A 25,694-nucleotide genomic window follows, 5' to 3' on the forward strand; every position below is an offset into this window, starting at 1 on the left:
AGCATTTGTGCAGACTTACTGTACAGATTGAGTTCACAAAGTGGGGAAAGAGAAACCAGAGCAACGGTAAAATATAAAACCACAAACTTCTGTGCTTTACCCTGGGAAAAAAAATTCCCATCAAAAATTGGTTCCCTACTTGAGAATAACTAAGGTCAAATTTCAGTTGTCTTATGTATCTGCTACATTAATTGCTATCATGTGGGGAAGATATTTTTCTTTTTTTGTATGCAAGTCTGTTAAACATGCATATAAACATGTTGGAAATGGCACAAAAGAGGTATGAGCGCCTGCTTATCACAATAGACCTCTTAAATTGGCACAACACAACAAAATAATGGTTCTCTGTTGAAAGGAAGGTCCACCTCTGCAGCTTGAAAAGACTGTAGTTTAGGGGTTCACAGCTGCAAACTGTGCTTCTGCGTCGCTGTCCGACAGCTTGTAAGCAGGCCACAATGTTTTGCTAACTATTAATGTGAGACTATGATCACATATTTAATTCTTTTGCATATTTTTGTGTGCTTATGACCAAGGCCCAGCTTTGTGCAAGGATGTCCTTTCCTCTGGCTCATGCAATTGCTGAGACTTTGAGAGCTTTACGAAGCTGAGCTCACTTTAATAAACCTGTGTGTGGGTTTACTTGGTCTGTCTGTCCAGACTGCAGTGCTCCAGAATGAAGGCAATTGCCTCACAAAGTCACTGCTGCCCTGGAGTAGTGAAGGGCCTTTCAATTTATTCCTGTTCATGCCTTTTTAACTTAATGTTCTTCTTCACACAAGCTGGTAGTGATGGATGTCCGTTCAGACAACCTAATGGCCTATGGTTACTATAGAAGAGCCTTTATATCAATATTCTGCAGCTGAGACCCATCAGGCTGGACTGTCAAACTGCTGTACAACACATCTAGCACTTTATGCAAATAATAGCTGTGACAATGTTGCTATACTTTATGGTGTTACACAGGACTGTAAAAGATCCATTTCCATAGGTCAAGAGGTAGTTGATCTTTGTAGCTTGATATATCAGAGGTTGTTTCCCTCTGTCAGTGGTTGCTACTTCCAACAATACTAAACCCACTGCAGAATGCCCTCAGCTCTTAAGGAGCCTCAGCCATACACGGAATATCTGATGGGACATCCAGTGCAGTGTTTCAAGTGTGGTGGGAATGTTGTGGAGTCAGCATCTTCATGGTGAGCTTCAAAAGGCAACAGCTGGCTTACCCCGGGAATGAGAGATTGCTATTTGCTCCTTGCCTGTTCCTATTCCTTGATTCAACTTTGCATGCAGTCTTTCATTAGTTAATTTATACACCTGTTTGAGATACTGCAAGCATGCCAAAGAGAAGACATTTAATCTCTCACTGAAATCACAGCCAGTATGCCAAGAGAACTTTGAATTTTTATGTTCAGCAAGCTGAGCCTTCCAGACTCCTGTGAGATCATTTGCCTGTGTTGCTCAGAGGTCTCAGGGACACGTGTCCAATGCAGAGACTGTCAGATTAGGTAACAGATTATGAGATATCATGCTTGGGTGGAACTTCTACAGGGGTGGTTATATTTTGCACAAAACTTCCAGCTGCATATGTTGTTAGTCAAAAAAGTTCACGTTCTTTCAATATGCAGAGTGCTCTTCTTACATAACTGTAATCTAAGATGTTGACTTCTTGCTAAGGGAGGAGAATCTGACAAGAGCAGGGATATGAATTATGGAAAAACTGAAGCAGGAAATGGAATCATGATATGTATGTAATATCTGCCCATGACAGGGTTGTGCCACCATTCAGAGATGGCTTAGTGTTCTAAGCGCTTTGGTGGCAACTCACACTTCCTTTCTATTGGTTCATTTATCTCTCTGTTGCATTGTACCCTTCAGTGTGTTGGGAGCATGCATGGTTTTTCAGTATTACTCTAATACAGGAAATAGTCTGTGCTCCCATTTCTTTGGATTCCAGCAGGTTAATTTGTAGTTTCTTCACTCCCTTATTTTAGTATGTTGTTCTTGGTAATTTAATCACCTTGGCGTGATAGCAAGTTTCCACATGACAGCAAGTTTCTGGATGTCAGCTGCTTCAGACTGGCTGTTTCCTCTCTTAGCTTCATACCCAGTGAGAGAGACGTGAGGACCCCTCTTGTGTTGACTAGGAGTTAGCATGGGGTAAAACCACACAGGCTGGGATCTCAAAGCTCGAAGCCTCTGTGGCTAATGAGTCTGTGAGCAGTCAGTTATACAACTTGCTGTTTTCTAAATGGTATAGGAACTTTTTTGAAATGTGGAGAGGTCAAGTACCAGGGTTCTGACTTGATTCTTTTGGAAGATGCTCTTAATTTTCTGCTACCAAGACTATTTACCACGTAGCTTTGTCTTGCACACCAGCATTTGGCCAGTCAATGTAAAGCTCTGTACCAGTCAGGACCTGGTGCATTAGTCTTGTTCCAGTCTTTGTTCTGAAGAACAGCGTCATTACAAAATAAAAGAGTCTTTCTAAAAAGCTTTTATTTCTTGTGTGAAACTTCCTCTTTGACAAGATGAAGTGAGTCAGCCTGTCTTTAATGGGATTGCACTGAAATGTCTGCAACTCTTGTTGTCATTCCTTGGCATGATCGTTACTTGAGGGGCAGATTAGAGGTCAATCAGCCAGAGCCACGAGGGTGCCCACCGCTAGCCTCAGGATACTCCCTACAAATGTAAGATCAAAAGGGCAGGCATATGAAAATTACTGTTTACTTTTTATGAATTATTTCCCAGAGTTGGGATCATTAGCAGAATCTAAATGCTGCCTAGCTCTTAGTGCAAGGACACTCCTGACAGAATGCACTCGCTTGGGCACACCTTTCCGCTCTTAAAATCAAAAGATTTTCTGCTTTTGCTTGTGTGGAATTTCTTTATTATTTAAATAACTTTCTGGTTGTTTTGTGTTTGTTTTTTTTTTTTCTTCTTTTCCTCAAAGCACTGTCCCTACTTCTGAACATGCTTTTAATTCCTAGATGTCATCTATTCCTTTCTTTGTGCAGCGAAAGTATTTCAAAACTTTCATCCATACCCCAGGGATGCTGCAGGAGACACCTGAAGGAAGTAAAACTTTCTGTAGTTGTCCTGAGTGAACAGTGGCTGTTGCTTACAATTCATCCCTGGCCAGTGGGTTCCAGAATTATCCCTACTGGAAATACAGGGGAAAGGTGATATTGGCTGTCATGGTGAGGTGCATGTTGGCAAATGCTGATTCAATGTCTACTTCTGCAGTAATCTTCACACATCAAACTCTGCACCTTCTTATCCACATAATTATCTGGCTTCTCTTTGATCACAGTAATCGGGGCTATTTAGAAGGGTCACAGTATATTTGCCCTTTTGTCTTGTGTCTGGAGCTATGAAAGCATGACTTTGGAGCAAATGTTCATTGAATTCTAAAGAGACTGGCAGTAGCTGGGAACATGTGTAGCCTGTAATACACTAAACTTGCGATTCCAAGTGGAAAACTGTTTGCTTTTTAAAATAACTTCGAAGAAGTTACCTTGAAGAACCAAATACATGGTGGATATTACTGTTTAATGAAAACCAATATGAACTTCCCTCTTATCGTTCAACATGTTACTACCCTTAATGTGAAATAATCAAATGCTGCCCAGTGTTGGAATGAAGCTAAATCTGGCTGCCAACCAAAATAAAATCCCTTATAGCTATTTTTGTATGTTCTTAAAATGTGTGCTGAGAGATTAGGCAGTTGTCTTTTTTCCTCTTCTCTGCTATTTTTCTTAAAAAGTTTAAAAAGTTTAAAAAACCCCAGAGAACTCTGTTGCAGCGCCCTCCTATGATAAGGTCATGGAGCAGAAAATCCAATGTTGTGTTCTTTATCTAAATCCTTATTCTTGCTTATCTGGTTAGACATTTTGGATAGGTGTGTTTTTACTTATTTGGCATGATGTTTTCTCAACATCATTTTTTTGGCATTTATCTTGACAGCAGTAGCTAGAGAACTTCTTGCTAGTGTTTAAATGGATAAGCTGAGCATCTCCTTTCTATCTTTTCCTCTTGCTGTTGGATAGATCTCAGGAAACTTTTTAATCCTTGCAAAGCAGTGAGCAAAGGAAATGTGTGTGCAGATGAATGGGGTTGCTGGGTCCTCCAAGACAGGGTTCTGCAAGTGACCATCTGGAGGAGTGGGTCTGGGGTTTAGTTTAGTAGCCTTCAGAAAGCTGAGGCACAGGTACTATAAAAATAAGTCTGTTGGTGCTAGGCAGAGTTTAGGCTTGTACTGAGCACGCCCAATCTCAGAAGTTTTCTGCCATATGACTTGGACTTCTCAGGGTGGATCAGCAGTAGATAGGGGGTCATGTTCACAGGCTCATGAAATTTGGAGCCAGGATGTGGCATGCTTGCCATAGATTTCCTGCGGACTTCACACTGAGGCAGAATCAAATATCTAATGGTGCTGTTCATTTCATCATCTTTGTTGTGATATCTTCTTGTTTTTCTTGTAGTCATCATGGAAAACCATGGTTTTAAATGTCTCTTATTATGTCTGTGCTTTGGAGGCTGTTACGTTCACCTTTTTTTTTTTTTTTTTATGATGTGGTGCCAACTTAAACCTCTCTGAAGTGTTATGTCTTGAAGCCAATAACCAAATCCTGATGGGTTTCCAGATCACTGGTGTCTCCAGTGCTTTTGGGACAGAAGAATGGTGGAAGTCTTTTTGCCACCCAAATGGTGAGGAATATGAGATATACCTGTCAACTGATAGCTGTTAAATTAACATTTCCATTTCCCTCTGTGTAGCCTTATCTTTATAGGCAGGTGTATCTGTGTTGGGAGAGGGGCTATTTTTGGCTCTGCTGTAGGAGAGCCTGAAGGTAATGAGTTGTGCATAGTAAATCTTGCTTACTCCATAATTTCCACTACATTTCAAATTAAGGGCCTAAATCAGGGTTAGTGTCAGACTTGCTCTTTTGCTATGTCCTAATTTTGTTTTAAAAGCACATAGCTAAGGACTTTAATATGTTTTAGATTCAAGGCTTGTAAGTTATACTAAAATCCCTAAGGGAGGCAAAATAACTTATTAAAACCTTGCAAATGTGTTTGACTGCTGCATTCTATTATTTTCTATTCCAGTGGTAGCATACAGCCTCTGCTGCTGATGGGTGGAGGAATGCAAACCTCCAGGGCCCATTAGACTTAACTTGTTTACTGCATTGATATCTATATGTTAAATGACAAGAGAGTTCAGGTTATTGAATAATTTAAAATTCAGCTCTAATTGGTGTCATATGACCTGGAAAAGGCCATGGATGACGCCAGGAGCATGCTGTGAAATTCTTATAAATAATTCATAAATTAGATCATTCATTTGCCTGGATGTCTTGTTAAATGCAGAAGTTTGTAAGTAATAACTGATGATATAACACCTGTAAGTATTTAGTTCATATGCTGGAAGGTAATCTACCTTGATGATCTTCTAGCACAACCTGCCAGAGTACAAGAGTTAATTGCTCTAGGGAGAATGCACTACATTTATTTGGGATGGGCTTTGGCAAGCGTACGGTGCAGATGTTGCATTACACATTCTCTATCAGCTAGACAACTATTCTGTATATGCCCATGTTAAAAATGCAGCTCATCACTCTTCTGCCCTTATTTCACATGAACTCCAAATGCACTGGGAAATGGTAGTGACCTGCTCTGCTCACAAATAGTATAGTTTTTGAAATATTTATCTAGGTCTTGAACTACTGATTCTTTGGTAAAATAAAGGGCAGAAGTAAAAAATTGAAGTCAGAAGATTGGGATTTTTTTTTTTATTATTGTTTTATAATGTTGGCAGCACATTGAGTCTTAATAGTTGGACCTGGTGCTGTCAAGATTAGTGTAGTGGCATTTTTCTGTAGTGCAAACAGGAATGATACAGTTTTGTTTCAAAAAGCAAATATGTTTGCTTAAATTTAGTGGGTAGGTATTGCACTGCTGTGTGTGGGTGCTGTGTGGGCTTAATGGACACTTTGCTCACAGTGACTTCCAAGACTCAACACACGGGCACCTCGCTTTAGTTTTCTTGGAGCACTGTATTATTAACTGCCTTATCAGGCAGTGTAAAACCAGTCTGCTGATCTGAAATGGGAGTCTTTGTTAGAGATTATCTACAGTGTTTGGGTAGCTGGAGAAGAAGGGTGGCATGTTTATGAATGCAAAATATACACTTAAAGCTGAGTGCCAGCAAATGCTCACATGCTACTTTGAATGCAGGTTTTTTGTGCACCTGGCCTGCCAAGTGCAAACCCTCTTAGCAAAGAGGAGAAAAAATACTGAAGGCAGCACAAACATAGGAGGTGTTCCTCTGCTATCGTCTAGCAACTATAGATTCACTTTTTTGTGATGTGATATTACTTTTTTTTAGCTGTGCCTGTTCAGTATGTTGAGTTCAGTAGATTTTTACAGGAAAAATACAGGTTGGTGACTGTCATTCACATTATCTTTCACTTGAGACCACTTGTTTTATTCAGTGGAATGTGGCAATCATAGCTATACATAATTTCTACAGAAAGTAGTGCTTTGTTTCTTGCTTGAAAAATGGTTGGCTTACCTTAGGAGTTATCTATTGTATTTATCTTCGGTAGTGACAGAGACAGTTGTTGTACTGTTACATGGCACTTTGTAATAACTGATATTGGGTTATTTGTGGTACAGATTTTAACAAAAGATTATGTGATTTAAATAATAAGATTTATACACTCCAGTAGATCCTACTAATATATTTTATAATCTTTACCCATTTTCATTCTCCCTGATAAATTCTTACAGAATCTTGGGAAGAACAGCTCCTTAATCACTAGTAATGTACTTCACATAGTCCTATAATTCGATGTAATTGTTCTTAAAAACAACATTTCTGTTGCCCCAATATCCTATCTGAGCTTATTTAGAATATACACCCTCCTCATTTTGCTGACAAAAGCAAGTGCTTATACCATCGATAGACCTGAAACCCAAAGCCAGGCTTTGTTCAGATGAGACCCATATATATCAACAATGCAGAGTGGTGACTGAGTTCCAGGTTTAGGTTATATACCCTAGTGAGGGTGTCAGCTGGGTCACTGATGGAATCACAGAATTGTTTAGGTTGGAAACCACCTCTGAGTCCAACCATTAACCCAGCACTGCCAAGCCCACCACTAAAGCTTGTCGCTAAACAACCACATCTGCATGTCTCTTAAATACCTCCAGGGCTGGTGACTCTGCCACTGCCTCTGCCAGAGTTTGGCAACGCTTTCAGTGAACAAATTTTTCCTAATAAATTTTGCTGACCATGCCCAAAGAACAACTACACTGGTGAAGAGTATGTGCCCTTGGTGCTCTTTAAGGTGTTCCTGTGTATGGTAGCCTCTGCTTCATCTCTAAAAATCTTTACAAATATTTTAATCTCTGTATTTCTCCTCTGGTTGCTACTTTCGTTCATTCTCCTTGGTTTCCTTCAGAGTCCCCCCTTAGGTCAGCACAATGGACTAGTTCTGAATCAGTGTGTTCCTTCCACTGTTTCTACCCCACCAAAAGAAACCCCTGAGCTGAAAATCCAGATTAGAGAAATGTCCTCAAGATACAACTGAGAATGATTTTACTTAATTGTCTCTTTTTCTGTATTCAAACATATTTCAGCTAAAAGCTACAAACCCAGGTGCTATGAACTGAACTCCTAATGCTGTTAACATCTCTAGCAATTTTGCTCTGCAATGTATTTTGCTGGGACCCCAGTTTTTGCCCCTCAGAATGCAGGACATCTCAAGGAAATGATTTTGGGCTGTTTCTTAAACATGTTTGTACGTGCAGTAAAATCTGTTCGTACATGCAGTAAAAAAAGACCTTCCTGTGCTGCGATTGTAAAGATCTGCCCAGTTACTAGTTCATCCCTTGCAGTACAAAGCCCTTTGTGCTGGAGTCAGTCTGTAACTGTGCTTCCTCTGCCAGCACTGTGAGTTAGAACTGCAAAGCACACAAGTTGCATTTAGGAACAATTTGCAGAGATCATAATACTGCCTGCATAAAACTGGTGCACTGTTTGTCTGTTCGTAGGAAGTTTTAAGGACTGGATGTTTGTTTAAGCTCTGCGCTGAATCCCTGAGCAAAAATTACTGGGGTTGCAGTAAAGACTTTGTAGACCTCCACATGTGTCTCCCTCTTTAAATCCTTCTAAAGATTATTAAAACCATTTTTAGTATCTCCTTTTTTCACAAGAGTTTCACATCAGATCAAGTCTTATTAACTGCTTACGTTGCAAGGTTTAGTCTGAGTTTGTTTAAGCCTCAGTTAAAGGAACTTGTATCTTTAAATACGGCACAGCAAGCCTGGAAGAGCTCCATGGAGGAGAAAGCACAGCTGTTCCATCATGGTCCGTCATGGTTTCCATGTGTCCCATAGGCAATATCTTTCTTAAACTCATCTTGTAAACCTATCTGATTCCTTATGCTTGTGTGTCTTTAGACTCACAGTAGTAGGTGGGTCTTTGGAATATTTCTTTTCTCTACTTTTCTACTTCACCTAGCCTGCATCTTACAGATCTGTCATGTCATGTACCAGTCTCTTCTGAGCCCTCATACGTGTAAATGCCAGTCCATTTTCCCTGTAACATCTACCATACAGCTGTATTTTCAATTAAGGCTTTAGCAGAAACCCCACAAATTACTAAAAAATTTGTTGACTAGTTTCTGACTCCCAATAGTTAATTTTTCTTTGGGGTTAGACCCTGCAAAGTGCTGAGTAGCCAGCAAAGGCATGTTGGAACTCAGTCTTCTGCCTAACATGACCTCCCTCCTTCTAAAGGAATAAAAAAATCCCACTCATATTCAATGACATTAATGAGAACTTTCCCCCCCTGCAAACATATTGTAACTGTGAAATAACATTAAAGTTTCTCTGCCTTGTTATGAAGTCTTTAAATGTCAATGCCATTTCTGAGACCATCAGGGCAGACTTAATGGTGGCCAAGGTCAACAAATGCTAACTGGTACCTCTCTTTTAGGGCCTTCAGGGACTCTTAATAGAGTCTCAGCCATGAAGTTAATTTGCAATGTGGACCTTTATTCTTAAACCTGATGATTATTTTGTAACATCTTCATTCATGTGCTTAGATTTCTTAACATTCTCTTGTCTCTTCAGTCGGTAAACTATTAAAATAAAGGTATTTTCATACATTTCATCTTTTGAGTTTCCTTTTTTTCTGGTGTGTTCTTTTTGACTACTATTTATGGGCTGCAGAAGGACAGGTGTTTGCTTTTTGCCGACCACCCTACACTGCCAGCCCAGATAGGATGCTCTAAGAATGCCTTTAGGTCTGAGACCTTCTGCTGTCCCTGGGGACTGGGAAACCTTCCACCTTGAAAACCTCTTCCTGTAGGTGCCCTAAATGCTCTATAACCAGAAGCAGGTGATGTGGGAAATGAGAGACTGCATCATCCTTTTCTGTATTGTCTAATTTAGATTAAAAGGGCTCTGTAGCCTTTATTTCTCTAGAAAATATTGCCAACAAGGATGGCATGCTACAAATAATAAATAACAAAACTCCGTCTTTTTGGCAGCATGTTGCATTTCTGCTCAGTTGCCCTGCCAGCCCCTATGACTTTAAAATATTTAGTGTCCTGCACTTTTCACCCAGTTCAAGCACCAGACTTTCCTCAGACATTTAGCACTGACATTAATGCAAATGCCTCCAACTCACTGGGCCCTTTGGGGCAAAACATGACATCCTTGACTTTCAATCACATGGCAGAGATTTTTTTGTATGCACGAAACTGGAAATAATAAAATATCAGTATTCAGGTGCTAATCCACATTAATTTACATTCTGTGAAGTCTATAAGAAACTTGTAATTGGTTGTCTTGAAGGGCAGCTGAGTATATTTGGTATTTTATTTATTAAAAAAAAGAATCTAAATTATACATGTAAATGCTGCATAGATTTGTATTTTATCTCTCTTCTAATCATTGCTGGACGCTTGCTTGCATCCCTAAATTCGAGTATTTTGGGTCTGGCTGGCTGGCTGGCAGTCTATGTGCACAATACCTATCTATTGTAAGCATTGCCAGAGGGCAAATAATACATTTTTTTTTCTTCAGTGGATTCCAGATTTCCCTGCTAAACCACTTAGACTGCAGTGGTTTTGCTATCTTTAACAAATCTGGCTTCTGTAATTAAAAAGCTCCATATCTTTGTGGAAGGTCCCAAAGGCTGGAGGAGCTTAAATTCAGTTTGTTATTGAAATTAATGCACGGTTCTAGCAAAAGGAATGCATGTGCCTGATACACTGCTGTTGTGATGTGCATAAAAGCTCAAATGCTTAGCTGCCTAGATGAACCTTAGTGCAAAGATACTCCAGGATGTAACTACGATTGTGATGTCTGTTACATAATATCCATGACTGTAACAAAACCACTAGAATTTGCTTGTACTGGGTTGACAAATGTGAATTACAGTTGCTTGCTTTCTTCAGAGTTTTATCAGACTATAATCACTTGCCCAGCTTAATTGAAAAATCACTTACGTTTATAGCTGTATTTAAACATGTTTTGTATTTAAATGACAGCTTTTGATGTACAACCATTTTTTACAGAAAGTAGTCGGGTTTTTATCTGTGTTTCTGTAAAGATATTTCAAAAACTCTCATCAAATTTCCAGCGGTAAGTAATATCCCATTCAGTGCAAGGTGAAATGTTTTACATCAAATCTCCTGCTGTGTAATAGCCAATCAAAGAGTATTTATAGTGGCTGAATGGATTTTTTGGCTTGGTATTCAAAATTAAACATTTTCAAACCTTAACATTTAATGTTTTTTGCCACTCTTCAAGTTGATTTTATGTAACCCTAGATGCTCACAACTACTTGATACTCTGAAGTGACTCATTTTATGCTGAGGATCCTGCAGACAGTAGTTTTACATTTATTACACTTGTGTAAATGGAATGAAACATAAATTTGATAGCAGATTTGTGTCTGTGTTCTGGTAAACATTTTGTTGGGTTTGGCTGTATGTCCATCAACATGGACCAGCAGCTCTGTTTCAAAGAGAGCACGTTTACCAAGGGAAATTGGTGAACAAAGATGAATTTTAGTGATTTACAGGAAACTGTTTCTCCTATTGCAGGTATCGAGTAAGAAGAACTTGTGCCAACAGCCTTCTTTGGGGCTGGACAGCTCCTTCTTGGATGTTGGGGGACCTTGGACTCTTCATAAGAACAGTGGAGCACCGAAGGCTGGAAGCCCAGCCCGTGTCGTGTTGTCTCAGCCTTGCAGGAATAACCATGGTTACAGGACTGAAATGCATTACAACCATCAGGAGCATCTGAAGGAGTATCCAATGGAAAATGATTTGCACAGAAAGTGCAACAACGTTATTTCCCCAGCCAAGCAGAGGAGCCCTCACCATGTAAAGCAAGCTCAGGAGATGGACCAGAGAGCAAGTGAATTTCAGAACACATGCCCTCAGCAAGTGAGAGATGGCTGTGCCTGGAGGCATGTGGGGAGCTCAGGAAGCATGGAAGAGAGCTGCTGTTTCAGCCAGGTGCTTAGAAAACACTCTGGGACAGTTCACAAAACCTGTGATCATTCCAGGTTCATTCGAGGTTCTGGGCTGAATCACAGCACGGACTCAGGGCCTAAGGAAACAGAGCTGGCTAAAAGGTTGTATGAAGAAAGACGGCAGAAGCTGCTTCTGCAAAAAATGGAGCTGGAAATCGAAAAGGAACGACTCCAACATTTACTAACTAAGCAAGAAGCAAAACTGCTCCTAAAACAACAGCAACTACACCAGTCCCAGATGGATTATAACAGGTGATTTTGAGACTTACAATTAAAAAAAAATCTAAAAATTTCTAATGAGCACATGGGCAATAATTGATTTAAATGGTGGAATAGAACCAAGGCAACAATAGATAGAGTAAAACAAGACCGGCGAGGCTTGTGGCACAATTTCTAACAGTGATTCAGAGGAGAGGAGACTTTTTAGTATGTTAGTGTATACTGTTGGGAAGCAGCATGACAGCTGTGGAAAGCAGCAGAGGAAAACAGTATGTGGTAGAAAGAAAGGCAGAAGAAAAGCACTGCTAAAAGACTAGGTAGGAAAAGAGAAGCAGTAGAAGAAAATGAGAGGTTGATCTTAGTGCAGGCACTTGAAAGGAATACAGACATTTGTCAAGAGGCCAGCGTGAGTGTGGATGACATAGATGTGGCATTCTCCCTTCTTTGCTTGGAAAGGTCGGTTTTGAAGTGTTGCACCTCCTAGGTTGGGACTGGGAGGAGTGTGTTTTACAGAAAAGATGGAGATCATTACATATGTATACACACACACACGCACACCCCCACGCACACATATGTATGTGTGTATATATATTTTTTTACATATGGAATGTATGTTTTTCCCCCAAACATTTAGGGAAGAGGAAGGGAGCACTGTGTAGCAAGGACATTTGCTTTCCAGGGATGTTAGTGAAAAGGGAGAATGCTAAGACTGAGGCACAATACGTGCTTACAACTTGAAGGGAAATGGAGCAGCCATAGAAATGTGAACTGTGGCTTGAGAGGCCTGTGAGTTTATTGCAGAAGGTAACACTTTTCTGACACTGTAAATGGAGTCTTTGAGAAAGAGGGAACAACTGTTTTGTTGGTATGATGTTACTAAAGTGAGAGAAGCAGTGAATGGGAGCAGGTTAAATTAGCCACTGTAACTCAGTTGAGTACTAGCATTTCAGCATTAGAAAGATAAAACGATAGGGAAAAATCTGCAGTCTTTTAGAAGAGGTGGTAGGAGAGTTTCACAGGGGTGGATATTTCTATACTGTTTTAATATGGCAGCTGCTGACAGCATCCCATGAGGGTGTGCCTTAGATGACCCACTTCCTACATCGTGTACTATAACTGCGATGGAGGAATACATCACTTTCCCTTCTTGATTTCAGCCCCTCAGTTACTTTTCAAACTGTAAAAGAGAGTACTGTAATCTAGGTGGTATTTTGTTTGTCTTCTTGGATTGTTGTTTACATTGAAGAGAATGTGTTTATATGGCTTTAAAAGTGCCTGTCTTAAGAAGGAATCACAAATCTGTGTGTTGAAAATGACTGAGGTCTCTAACAAAGGATTATGACTTCAGGTGAGAATTAAGTAGGAACAGATGGATCTTAATCATCAAATACCTTAATTCTATGCATGCATCCCTCTAATGAAAAGCAAGTAGATATGAAGGACACACAAACTAAGCTTTTTGGCAGATTTTTTTTTTTAATGGAAATTTTTCAGGTTTGAAGGCATAACAGAAAAAAATGCACCTCAAATACCTGTAACGATGTGGTTGTTAGTACCATTGTATCTATTTTACCTATTTTTATTTCTGAAAAAAAAAAAATATGATTTACAGAGCTTTAGTTACCTAAAAAGAATTCTATGAAAAATCATGTATGATCAATCTGAGGACTTTTTGTGATCTCTTTTCAGACGTGCATGTGAAGTCAGATTTGCCATATTCTCTCTAAGAAAACAACTAGAATATAATGTGCTTTCTCTCAAAAATATTTTGTTATCTTTAGAATTAAATGTTTGATATCTAGAGGTAAATCTCTTAGGCATCACAGTTCTGTTTCAGTTCCAGATATATAATTCACTTTTGCACTTGGTAACAGGGTAATTTTATATACTGCTAACAATAAAAATTTGTTTAGCTAAGCTCAAATACCCTTTGCTTCATTGTCAGGAGATTCTAACATAGTTAGAACATCATGACAGTATAAAAAACAATACAAAAAAAATCTTTTTCCAGCTAGTGTTTATTTTTGTCTGTCCTTCTGCCTGGGTGGAGTGCTGCTAAGGTCCATTGTCATTGAATGACAAATAAGAGGTTTGACCATTTGCAATTACTGGCTATTAACTTTTCTAATCTTTTAGCTAAAGTGTGAATTGATCCCTTTTTATTTTTTGCCACGCTGCATCATAACTGCTTTTAATTTTCCACATTTCCCTATTTAGCCTTATGTGACCATAGTACTTACAGTTTGCGGTTTCTCTCCATGTGAAATAGTTGCTCAGCTATCAAAAATTGTGTGTGTATGTGCAGGCCAAGGGGTAGTTCAGTGGCTCCTCCTGGTTCAAGCCTCACTGGAGCAGGCCAGTAACAGCAAAGCTTGGAAACAGGAGTTTTAGTCAAATGAAAACAAAATACCTCTGTCTAGACTTTTCTGTCTTTGTTGGAGAGAAGGGAGAAGGTGGAGTGACCTGTTGAAAATGGAGCATCATTTGTGGGCCCATAGTTTGAGGACACACAACCATCTTAAACAAATTCTCTTCTATGTATCTTACACGTGGTGCCTTTGAGCTCCGGTGCTGTAATCTGTGAATGAAACTTTTCTGTTTCCCAGTGATAACCCTTAGAAGCAAAGACATTGGGCCTAAACCAGCCTTCCAATACAAAAGTGTATTTGGAAGTGTGAAGAAAATTGTGAAAGCTTCTGCATTTAACGTGTGTAAGTGCCCCATTTGTAGACACTTAGATCACCTTTGAGTGGTAAGTTCCTGGTGTGATGATTTGACCAGCTGCAGAACCAATTAACTCGTCTTTTCCAGGATTAGAGGCCATGTACCTGGCTCAGAAGATGTGCCCATTGCTGAAGCACCCGGAGAACTTGCTCTGATGATGAACGGCAGCAGCATGGGGTTAAGGTAATTTCTCTCTTCACTTCTAAGTGCTTCACAGGGTCGGTATATCTTCTTGACAGTGTGCTGTTGCCTGCCAAGTGTATTTGTTCATGTGTTTGTTTCAGATTAAGAGCTTTTTTCTGCAGGAAGGGTAAAATTCATTGACTGCTGTGTTTTATGAGTCAACTCAATAGTTATGCTGACCTGTTATTACTCAAAGTTTAGCGGCTGACTTCCTGAAGAGGCTTCAGGTTTTGTGTGCCACCTCTTAGCCCAGTGCAAAATGGAGTTTTCACAAAATGTTAGTTTTAGTTCTTTGTTCTAGGTGCTGCTTGTTACTTTTAAATTAAAATCAGGATGTCTCTTTAGTCTTTATTTGGACTTGATGTAAATAATACATTATCCTTTAAGTCTCAGATAGATCTTCCATGGTTGGGGACAGTTACTTGTTTTTTAAATACCTCTGCATTGCACCTCTGCTTCAGTGTGATCAGAGCAAACCACCACTGAAATAACTGGAAGCAGAGTCAAGCCAATATTTAGCTCTTTATCTCCATCCTGCTTGCTATTTAAAACTTCAATCAGTACACTATTGTACTTTCCTTCTGTCCTACCCTGTCGCATTCAAGTTAACACTGGAAGGAGATTCAGGCTTATTAGAAAAGCAACAAATAAAAACTGTGGATTTGGCAGAGTTTTCTCCTTTTCTCAGAAAGTAACAGCATCTTGTTCTGTGCTGTAACTATAGGTGTTCTTTTGACCAAAGAATGGTGGGCAAGATGAGCTGCTGTGCTTTCAATGACTCCTTCTTTAGCGACAGGACAATACCTCAAAATAATAAACTTTTCTGTTCTGAGAATACTGGAAGAACTGATAATTCTTTTATAAACCAAAATTCCAATACTTTCTTTTTTCTTACTTTTTAACTTTGTTATACTAATTTTATTTTTCTTTTTGAGATCCTTTTTCACTAAAAGAGGATAAGCCTTTTTTTCTCCAGAATAACAGGAGTTGTTAGTTTCCTTGGAATACTTCACTGCTAACCAGGTGCTTGGCTGCTGTGAGTTACTGGCATATCTTTATTGTATTCTGATGCTTTTTTCTTTCATTTTCATACAAACTGAAGTGATCGAAGTATTATCACTGTAACAAAAAAGATGGAGAGTCATGACATGTTTAAGATGGAGTAGCATTAAGCCCCTTGGAGGAAAAATGTAACCTAGAACATCTGTAGGGCTTCTTGGCAACAGTTTACCAAAAACGTGCAAATATCTACATATCCTAACAGGGAAAATGAGGAAAACCTGTGCTGTTAACAAAATGAGAGTCCCAGACTTCAAAAGGTTCCCCACCCTCTCTTCATTCCCCTGGTTTAATTTACTGTAATTTTTCAAAGTTATTTTGTGTTTGAGCAGTCTCAAGGTGCCATGCCAGCTGGTTACAAAGTTTGGCAGCAAAACACTTGGAAGTTTTTCTTCCTATATGCCATCTTCAGTTTCGCAAAGGTTACCAGATGAATGGTCCCTAAATAATTTACTCTAATGTAGGGCTTAAAGAGGCTGTGGAAGACAAATCCATTTGTCTCTTCTATGCATTTGAATATGTAAGTGATGTTTTCTTCAGTACAGAGAGGGAGAGTGTAAGTGTGTGGCTGGGTCTTAGAAAAGAGAAAGAGCTGGTAGACATACATCCTTTTTTTAACTGTCTCTTTTGGTGTTTTTTTTTTCCTTGCCTTTTTATTTTTTGGTTTGTTTTATTTTATTTTTTGGTTTGTTGTTTTTTTGTTTGGTTTTTTTTTTCCCATGGTGTGGGGCTTTTCTTCTTTTTTCTTCTTCTTCTTTTTTTTTTTTTTTTTTTTTTTTTTTGTGATGGTGGTGTTTGCTTTTTAATTGACCTATCAAACAGTTCTTGTTACGGCAAATGCCCACAGAACGCTAATGGAAAATCAGCCCTCGGACTTCCAGTTCATACATGAGAGCTCTTCTAGCAAATCTTACAGCATAGAACTTGATTTCAGTCTTCAAATAAGCAAAACTTAGCTTAAAAATATCCTGGTATTTTAAAGGAATTGGTGAAATACCTTTAAAATACAAAATTTGCTGTAGTGAGAAGTAAAATAAATAATATAATCAAGAACTGAAAAACATTGTTTTTTATATAATTAACAGCTCATTTTGAGTTAATTATCTACAATTACAAAAATCTAATTGCAATTTATCCTCTACTATCTGTGGGAAGAATTGTAGACAAGGGAATGTGCATCACTGCCAGGCATAAATGCTGTAGGATGGGTACAAATAATAGAGGAACCCTTAATGAAAAAAAAGCAAATAGGAGCATGCACCTGTGCCAGACTATTGAAAGGTAATTGTAGTCAGAAATGAGGTATGTAGTTTAAAAGGCATCTTGTCATCTCCTGTCGGGATTATTTTTTTCCCTCATTGAAGAAAGCAAAAAAGATTCCACAAGCAAATACAGTACAGAGTTTGGTTTCTGATACAGATTTTCCTCACAGTCTGTTAGTGAAAATGAAAACTTCGATCTCAGGGGCTACTACAAATTATAGCCAGATTTTCAAAGGGCTGCTTGTTTCGTTTTCTCTTCTACATGGGATATTAAGGTCTTTTTGTTGTCATTGTCAGCAAGCATTGTCCGTTTCAGCCTATTTGGTATGGATTTGCAGTGTTGGATTTGTCCTTTCCCTCATGTTGAGAAGAAATGTGCCTGTCCCTCTGCCTACTTGCAGCTGGGCCAGCATGTGGGACCTGAACCACCTTCAGATGCAGGATCTCCATTTCTCTAAGGTGCAGCAATCAGAGCAGGTTTTATTGAGGACGGTTTTCAGTAGCTTGGAGTGCTCCTCAGTGAGCCCACAGCCAATTTGCAGCTATGGAGATGGTAGCTTGTGCAATTAATGGCAAGTTGTCTGTGTAATTTCTTTTCAAGTCTGCCCCAGTGTGCAAGATGCTTTAAAATATTCAAAATAAAAACATAACCTGATGCATTTGTTTAGCATAAAACAGCCTTTTACAAAGTGTTTTCCATCTCCCAGACGCAGATGCTTGATACATGCTCAAGTACCCACTCCATGCGTATTCAGTAGGATCAATACACCCAGCACCTGCTTTTGTGTGTGCTCCTGACATCTGCATCTGGGAAAGGAATTTTAAAACTCTTTCCTCCTTCATTTAATCTTAACTTTGGATCTGAATGGCATGGAAATAAGCTGTATTTAGTGGCATCAGCCAGAGGAGACACAGTTTTCTACTTTGCAAGCACCCCTCTCCAGAGTGCTGCTGCGTGCCTAAATCTTAACATTTGAGGTTCCCTGTTTTTCTGAGTCTTAGGCTTCCTATAAGGCTCTGCCAGTGTGGCTTTTTACTGCCTTCTCTCTAACGGGCATCTTTTCCTCAGATTTCACACGATTCTGCCACTGAACCTCTACACAAACCTGTGCAAAGCGTTCTAAAGAGGAATTGTTGGATACAGCAGCTATCAGTTGTGTTTACAGTTATTTGCAGGCACTCTTTCAATGTGTGCTACCTCGTGAAAGGATTCTTTCCTGGTGTATTAAAGATTTGCAGGTGGAATTTGCCACCTTTAATTTCGTTGAAGGCTCTTTATGTTTGTGTGCCTCATTCTACATCACCCGTGTGTATTTTTGCCAGTTTGTATTTTTAGTTACTTGAAAATATCAAACACAGGATTCAGCAGTGCTTCCCCTGTACTTGGATGCTTATTGCTATGGTGATAGTTCCAGGAGGGAATGCTGTCAGGGGTCTTTTAAAAGATTTTTATGTTTATGGTGTAACTATTTTTATTATCTAGTGAGAGGAGGTGACAATTATCTGTTGCTCCTTGTTTAATGCTTTGTTATGAACTCTTTTCTGAGGCTTGTTAGACATGCAGGCATCTTTCTGTGGTGATGTGCAAGCACACTTACGTGCTTTTGTCCAAATATGCAATGCAATTAAACAGACCTGCAGAGGAACGCAGACTCGCAGCTCCCCCTGCTGTCCCAGGCATATCCAGGTTTGTTCACACAATTCCTCCCTCCAAATAATTTAAATATAAAATAAAAATCAGATGCAATCGCACGGCTCTGCCACTGCTGACCTGACTTTAGCTGGCCCCATTACTCCTGTCTTTGAGGAGAAGAGAATTGAAAAACAGTGGTAGCACCCGTTTTGTTTCCTATGAGGAGTTTTCTTCTCAGTTCTTCATTCCAGCGTGTCACCTCCCAGGTCCTGAGGTGTGTCCAGGACCTGAGCCTCTGAAAGAGAAGCTGTCACCAGAGCTGCAACTGGCTCATTGTCCAAGACTCCCAGGCTTCGAGTCATCTCTGAGTTGTCCTTGGTCTCTCTAGGTGTGTCTATAAAGGACTTGACCAACTTTTAGGAACGTACTGAATAGTTTGTTGGCATTTTTAATTTTTTGTCTATTTGCTGTTTGGGCAGACTGGCACATTAAATTGGGATGAAATCAACTGTGGTTACAAATGGCCCATAAAATCTGTGTATCTGGAAGCTGCTTACCCACCTGTTAGTGCCTCTTTTAACAACCAAGTTACTTTCTTGTTCCAGATAATTTTACATGGAAGTTTGTATCATTTTTAGATAGGATATTTGTGGAGCGAACGCTTGTTTGGCTGGTAAAAAAAAAAAGTACTCGCAGATCTGCCAATAGTGCACATGCTGAATTAGGTGCGGATATGAGTTTTTCTTTCTCTCGTGGTGGTGTCTGGCTATATATAGGCACAGCATCCTTCCAACAGATGGCTGCTGGAGTCTGCTGTGACGTATGGGAGAGTACAGTCAGACACACATTTTTGCTTCATTAGTGCCACGTGCAGACTCTGAAGGTAGTAGGTTTTTTTGCACAGGGTGAAGGTTTTTGTTCTGCTGTGGTTACTAAAAGCATAAAGGGGAGTGTGTGGCAATTTTTTACATATACCTATGCATGCATTTAATGTTGGGGTTTTTTTGTTAGGGTAGGCAGTGATCCTTATCGGACTGGAGAGAGAGGAGTTCATTTCTGCTGACCTGGTTCCTTTACTAATCTAATTTTCAGGTTTACTTTCGACTGCAACAGTGATTTCAAGCTGCCTATCTAACATTTACCTGAATTATGCTGATTCTGTTCTCATGATCACGTCTGCTGCACACAGCAGTATTACATCATTCCCATTGCAGTCCAAAGTAACCTTGAGCAGGAAGCCTACTGAGAGGCTGGAGGTATAAGATGTAAGCAGGAAATGCCATAAGTAGTTTCTGTAGGCAGATACCCTCACCCTGTAGGTGAGGTCTTCAAAAAGCATGGACACTCAGGTGTTAGAAACACTGCTAAGCTTAGAAGGGCAGTTGGTGAAAACAGGCTTGTCAAAACACAAGTGCTTTGGTATTTTCACAAAACTTGCATTTGCTGCCAGTGTTCTGCATGGGTTTGGTTCAGTAATATCCCACACCAAAACTAAAAATGCTTGGAGAGTTTTTTCTTTGGGTTGAAATATTGAAATGCATGCATCTCCTGAAGGAGTTTGTTCCTTGCCAACACTTGCAGACAGTGAGAGACATTTTTGCTAGTCATTTGCAGATGCCTCCTTTATGGGAGAATGTAGACACTGTTAGTTTACTGCTTGAATTGAATTTTGAAAACCTGAATTCTATTTTTATAAATTGGAGTGGATTACTTTTTCAGACATACCATTTTGTTACTCTTTATTTTTATGTGTAATCTTGGATGAAGAGAATATTATGTTTAACCTAGACATTCATATGTCCCAGAAACTTATCAGTTGGAAAAGTTAACAAAAACCTTATAAAACAAAATGTTCTGGAAGGAGTTTTAAATCAGGAAATTTTAAACCCACCCGCACAACTTTCATGCCATTTAAAAGCTTATATCAGAACTGATGGGGCAGGACTAAGAACAAAAGCTATAGGTATTACAAAGTTATGCAAGAAATCCTCTGTACCTTGCTGTTTTGCCCATGATCACAACTGCATTAAGCTAAAACCCACTCCACCACCCCTCCTGTGACCTTGGCTGCACTTCAGCACACAGAGAATTGAAGCAAAAGGCAAACTTTAGTAAATATTGGGTTCTCCCACTTGGAGATTTGCAGACTATATATAAAGATAACAGCACACATGCTCTCACTCACTTCCCAGCTCTTGCTCTCTCTGAAGTGGACTTTGTATATTTGCCACTGAATTATTCTGACATAAAACTTCCCAGACCGTACTGTTGTATAGAGTTGAACTCTGTGGCTTTGCACGGGTGCTGAGGCTTTGCAAAACTACCCATTATATTTTTAAAAGTGCTAATTTTTGAGAGCCACACAGAGAAAATTTTAGATTCAGCCCAGCTGATTTGTTCTTCACACTGCTCCTGCGGTGAAGAGGATTGATTTTTGTGTTTCTTTTGATATTTGGCTTCATTTCCTCTGGTACTCAGTGCTTCAGGCCTTAATCCTTTAACCTTGAATGCAAGCATCAATGCTTCAGGAGGGATCAGGCCTTTTGATGGAGAGAGGACGTCTTTTGTTGTACCAAATGGTTGGGAGTAGTATAAGGCAAGACAGATCTCCAGACAGTATATATTTCACTGTTGTGTTAGAAGACTATAAACAGAGGGTGGGTTTAGTGGGGATTATAAATAATCTGGAGGAAGGTGGGGTATTAGAAGCAATGGAAGAGAGTTAATGACTTTTTCTTTAACATTTGACCAATAACCAGTCTATCATGACAGATGTGTACTGGGTTGCCAAATGCTATAGTCTGATTTGGGTAACGGTTCAAAGCTCAGCGTGTCATGGAAATGGCACTGTGGTCCCTGATGGAACAGGGGAAAAAAAGCTTTTGAGCTTCTCAAAGGGCAGTATTTGTGGAAGCAGATGCTTGCTTGCCCTACCCAGCATAAAGAACAGTTCTGCGGGCAGCCAGGAGAGTTCGTACTGCTGGATTTTTATAGGATCATTAATTATATGTTATAAGGCAGCTAAGCATGGCATTCCTAACTCGATGAATTCCATTATGAATGGCCTTTTCATATTCCTCATCTCATTATATTAAATGCATGTGACCTGAAGTTTAGCTAAAGTTATTGTTCGGGTTAACTTTCATTTAGTGGTTGCCCTAGTTTTAGAAACGGTATGATCTTTAGATTTTATGGAAAGTCAGGTTTTTTTATGCATGTTTTTGCAGCACTATTTTAGATAATTTCATTTGAAACTAGGTAGGAACCTCTGTGAGGTGGCAGGGAAGGGATTTAGTCACTCCTTGATTTGACTGGAGATTTCTGTACCCACTGGATGACAACATCCTGTTACACGGATTTGGCTATCATCTCTCTGCCAATAACTCTTAAACCCTCTGCTCTGTTCTGTCTAATCTTGCATATCTGACTGCCTCCCTGACATATAATCCCAGTTGTTTTGCCTTCAGATCATTCCTAATCTGGCTGAAACAGAACTCCTTACTTTTTTATACTGAATCTCTCTTCACTTCTGATTTTGATAATGCCACATCCTCCCTGCCACTCAGACTCATAACCTTGGGGTCACTCTTCTCTGCACTCATCTGGGCTGCTGACAGCTATTGCAGCTTCCTTCTCCCTCACAGCCAAAATATCCTTTTGGTGTGTCAACAGTTAAAACAACACCCCTTGCTCTAGTCCTTCTTCTTGCACCTTGACTACTCTGAAGTCTTCTTTCACTGCTCAGTATTCATTCACCTACTTCAAAATAAATTTTCCAAATGGGTATCTTGGCTGCTTATTCAGATCTTGTCTCCTTTGCTTCTCTTAGACTCACCTTCAGGTTCTCATTGTCTGTGAAAAGCTGTTTCTTATTTTATTTTCTCTGCCACCATCTCTTCTTTACTCCTTCTGTTATGTGGCACTCAGAGTTTTGTTGTGTGGGATTAACTTTCAGCCATGTGCTCCTACTACATTCCCTAATTCTTTCTGTCTTTTGGAACCACTGGGTCATGTCATGGTGATTTCTGCCTCCATCTCTCTGTTCTGACAATGTCTTTCTTGTTTTACATATACCAGTTTGAGCTTTTTTTTAATTATTTTTTTCTTTTTTTTTGTCCTAAGCTTTTTTGGAGTGTTTTTTTCCTCTCCCTACCCTCAATGCTAATTTGGTGAGTTTCAAACTAATGTCTTTCTTTGTGCTAATCACAAAGATGGTCTCTGCCTGGTAAATACACCTAAAATCTACACTGTGCTCAAAAGATTTCATTGGTGACCTGAGGAGAAAAGCATTAGAACCCAACCACAGTGACAAGTCATCAGCTCTTCTTTGTAGAAACATTTTCATGGGGCTCCTAGCATGCACAAGAGTTTGAAACAAAACAATTTGCAGTGTCTCCAGTCTTCTGTCAATAGTGCCAGGCTTCACCTCTTTGTATAACTACATGCCCTTCTGTTTGATCAAAGCATAGTTAATCCTTCTTTTCTTTTTAATTCTGTGTTCCCTTAATCTCCCTTTACATCTTTGCATCCTTTTTGAGCAAACAATGTCTCTGAGAGATAGTTTAAGTTTATATACCAGCTGTGGACTCAGTAGGGCTGAGGTGGTTTGGCAGCACAAATAATGCAAACCTCTGAATCCACATCATGGTGTCAGAATGGCACTCATGGCATCTGCTCTGGACAGATGTTTACACCAGGTTGTAACAAACTTATGCAAAGGTAGACTTTCATGCCCAGAAGTCAATAGTGGTAGCTCTAAGATGGCAAAAATCACTTATATCTGGACTAAAAGGGTTTCCAGAGGCTGGGAACTGGCAGACCAGAGCCCAAAGCTTCACAGCAAACAGCCTTGTGCCAGGATCTCTTCCCTTTGTTCTTTCTCTTGATGCTGGACATTAGAGCAATGCCAATACATATCTCAGTGGTATGTGCCTTTTAGTGAGGCAGTGGTTTCTGTCTGGTTTCAATTCTATTCTATCTGAATATTTTCTAAATATGAGTGCAAAAACATCTTAAATCTGTTCCGTAAACATCCTGGTTGAGTCAATATTTGGTGGTGCTGTCAAATTCACATAAAATATATGCACTGAAAGGAAATCTTTAGTGTGTTGGTTTTTCTGTGGGGCCCAGGCCATGGGTTTTATAGTTGTATGCCATTATTTAGGCATCTAAGTCTGTATTGCTCTTGCAATAAATACTTGATTTTTCAGTCACTAGCCATCAAGCATGGTCTGTGAAATACGTAACTTCAGTGAATTTAAGGCAACTGAAGTGGCTAAAATTGTTATTTTAAATCTTTACCAACAGCTATCTTGTCAAATCTGCATCTGTTGGGCATGGTAATCTACTAATCAAAGTAAAGTCCAAAGTCTCAACTTCTCTATTTACTTCATTTCAGGCTAAAGGATTTTTTTTAAAGCAGATCAATAAACAATCTCAGTGTTTTCATTTTACTAAGCAATATAATATGGATGAGTACTAGTGTAGTGGTAAATCATTAATATACTCTTTAATCATAGAGTGACCATGTCCCACAGATGTGATTTAATCATGGAGAAATGGCCAATGAAGTGTGAAGATGCGTCATGAAGGGTGTTTCTAACTGATCTGGGATAGTGTATGACACCATTTTAAAAGATGCTGTAGTATGAGAGTATTTGGGATGCCATGTACATTTGTAGTTAAAGACCTGGCAAAATTCTAACATGATTGGTTTTATCATTATAAAGCAAAAATCAAAACCTATGTCAGGTTTGTTTTTGGCAGAGGAGCCAAATGGCTTTTTGGAATAAGAAAAGCACTGCAGCTTCCAGATTCACTAGTCCCAAGATTTGTAAGACTTTGACACTAACAGATCTATAACCCTAAAAACCTGTAGTAACCTGGCTTAACATGCATAATTTGATCATCCTGTGATACAGATAAAGGTGATTAGAATAAGAGGACAGAAATTTAATGGAAAGAGATGGGTCTTGCAAGGGTGCTTGCTGTGTTGTTTTCAGTGGTAATAGTTCCTGGTTAGAGAAATCAGATTCTGCAGCCTCAGAAGAATAGACAGTATAAAAATTCTGATTGTGTTTGTTATGGAATTTGATTCATTCATGAAAGTCTTTCCCTGCGACATGTTCCCTGATATCAGGGGAGCTGTCAGTGACCCAGAAAGTCACCTCAGGATCCTTAGGGGTATGTGTATTTGCCCAGTTTAGTGGTTATCAATTTTCATTGCTGTTGGTGTGAGAAGAAACTTTGTTCCTTCATTTCCTCACTTAGAAACCAGGAATGAAAATTTATCTTACTGGTATCTTGAGTTTTGAAACTTAGCATCAATCAAGTGTAACTTTTTCAAGGAACAGAAGCAACAGTAGTTGTTACATCTTTTTTAACTGTTCTGATCCTCCAAAACTGCAGATTTTCTGTGCATGTATAACTTAATCCCTGCACAAAAAAGTGCAATCTTAAATAGCTGTTGCTCTAATTAGGAATTTCTTCAGAAATGAAAACCCTGTGAGTATCTACTATTCAGCTCTCATTGTGTCCCACCTCTGCTGTATAGTCACTTACCCTTAGCAATTGATTGCTCCATGATGTGATCCATGATCAGAAAAAGCGCTTTTGCAGTTGCTGCTCATTTACTGGAAGCTGCTCTTACCAACACCTATCAGCCTGTCTGGAAACTTCTATAGAGGAGAGAGTGCTTGTGTACTGATAGTCTCAGCAAAGGAAAACATGAGGTGGTTACCTGCACACCCAGACCCACCTCTGCCACAGCCTGTTTTGAAATGCAGCCCATCTACTGTGAAGCCTTTTGTTCTGAGCAAGCCGAGTTGAGAAGAGATGATGTGTTGTTCTTCTATGCCTTTATCACAACCAAATTGCAATCCAATTTGGGGCATGTTTGTTCAGGAGATAGCTTGCATATGGCATTTCGATGGGTATCTTGTGATTGGGGCTGGCTCTCAGCCAAATGCTAGTGATGCTGGATAAGGCACTAAGACTGGCATTCACTTTGCTGAAGAGCATGTGATTCTCCTTCTGAAGGAGAGAGTGATGCTGCCTGGTG

General features: G+C 39.5%; 1 protein-coding gene across 2 annotated transcripts in view; it reads left to right on the plus strand.

The window, feature by feature from the left end:
* KIAA1328 (KIAA1328 ortholog) overlaps positions 1 to 25,694 on the plus strand; it is a 171,879-nt gene that overhangs the window by 102,745 nt on the left and 43,440 nt on the right. For both annotated transcript variants that reach the window (XM_042028740.1, XM_042028741.1), the window contains 2 exons: positions 11,121 to 11,806; positions 14,585 to 14,680. In XM_042028740.1, the coding sequence (XP_041884674.1) occupies positions 11,121 to 11,806; positions 14,585 to 14,680 (782 nt within the window). The remainder of the gene's footprint in view (positions 1 to 11,120; positions 11,807 to 14,584; positions 14,681 to 25,694) is intronic.

This window comes from Corvus kubaryi, unplaced genomic scaffold (genome assembly GCF_017639235.1).
Source record: "Corvus kubaryi isolate FWS band 111438036 unplaced genomic scaffold, C.kubaryi_AGA036_p1.0 37308, whole genome shotgun sequence".
In the NCBI taxonomy this organism is placed as follows: domain Eukaryota; kingdom Metazoa; phylum Chordata; class Aves; order Passeriformes; family Corvidae; genus Corvus; species Corvus kubaryi.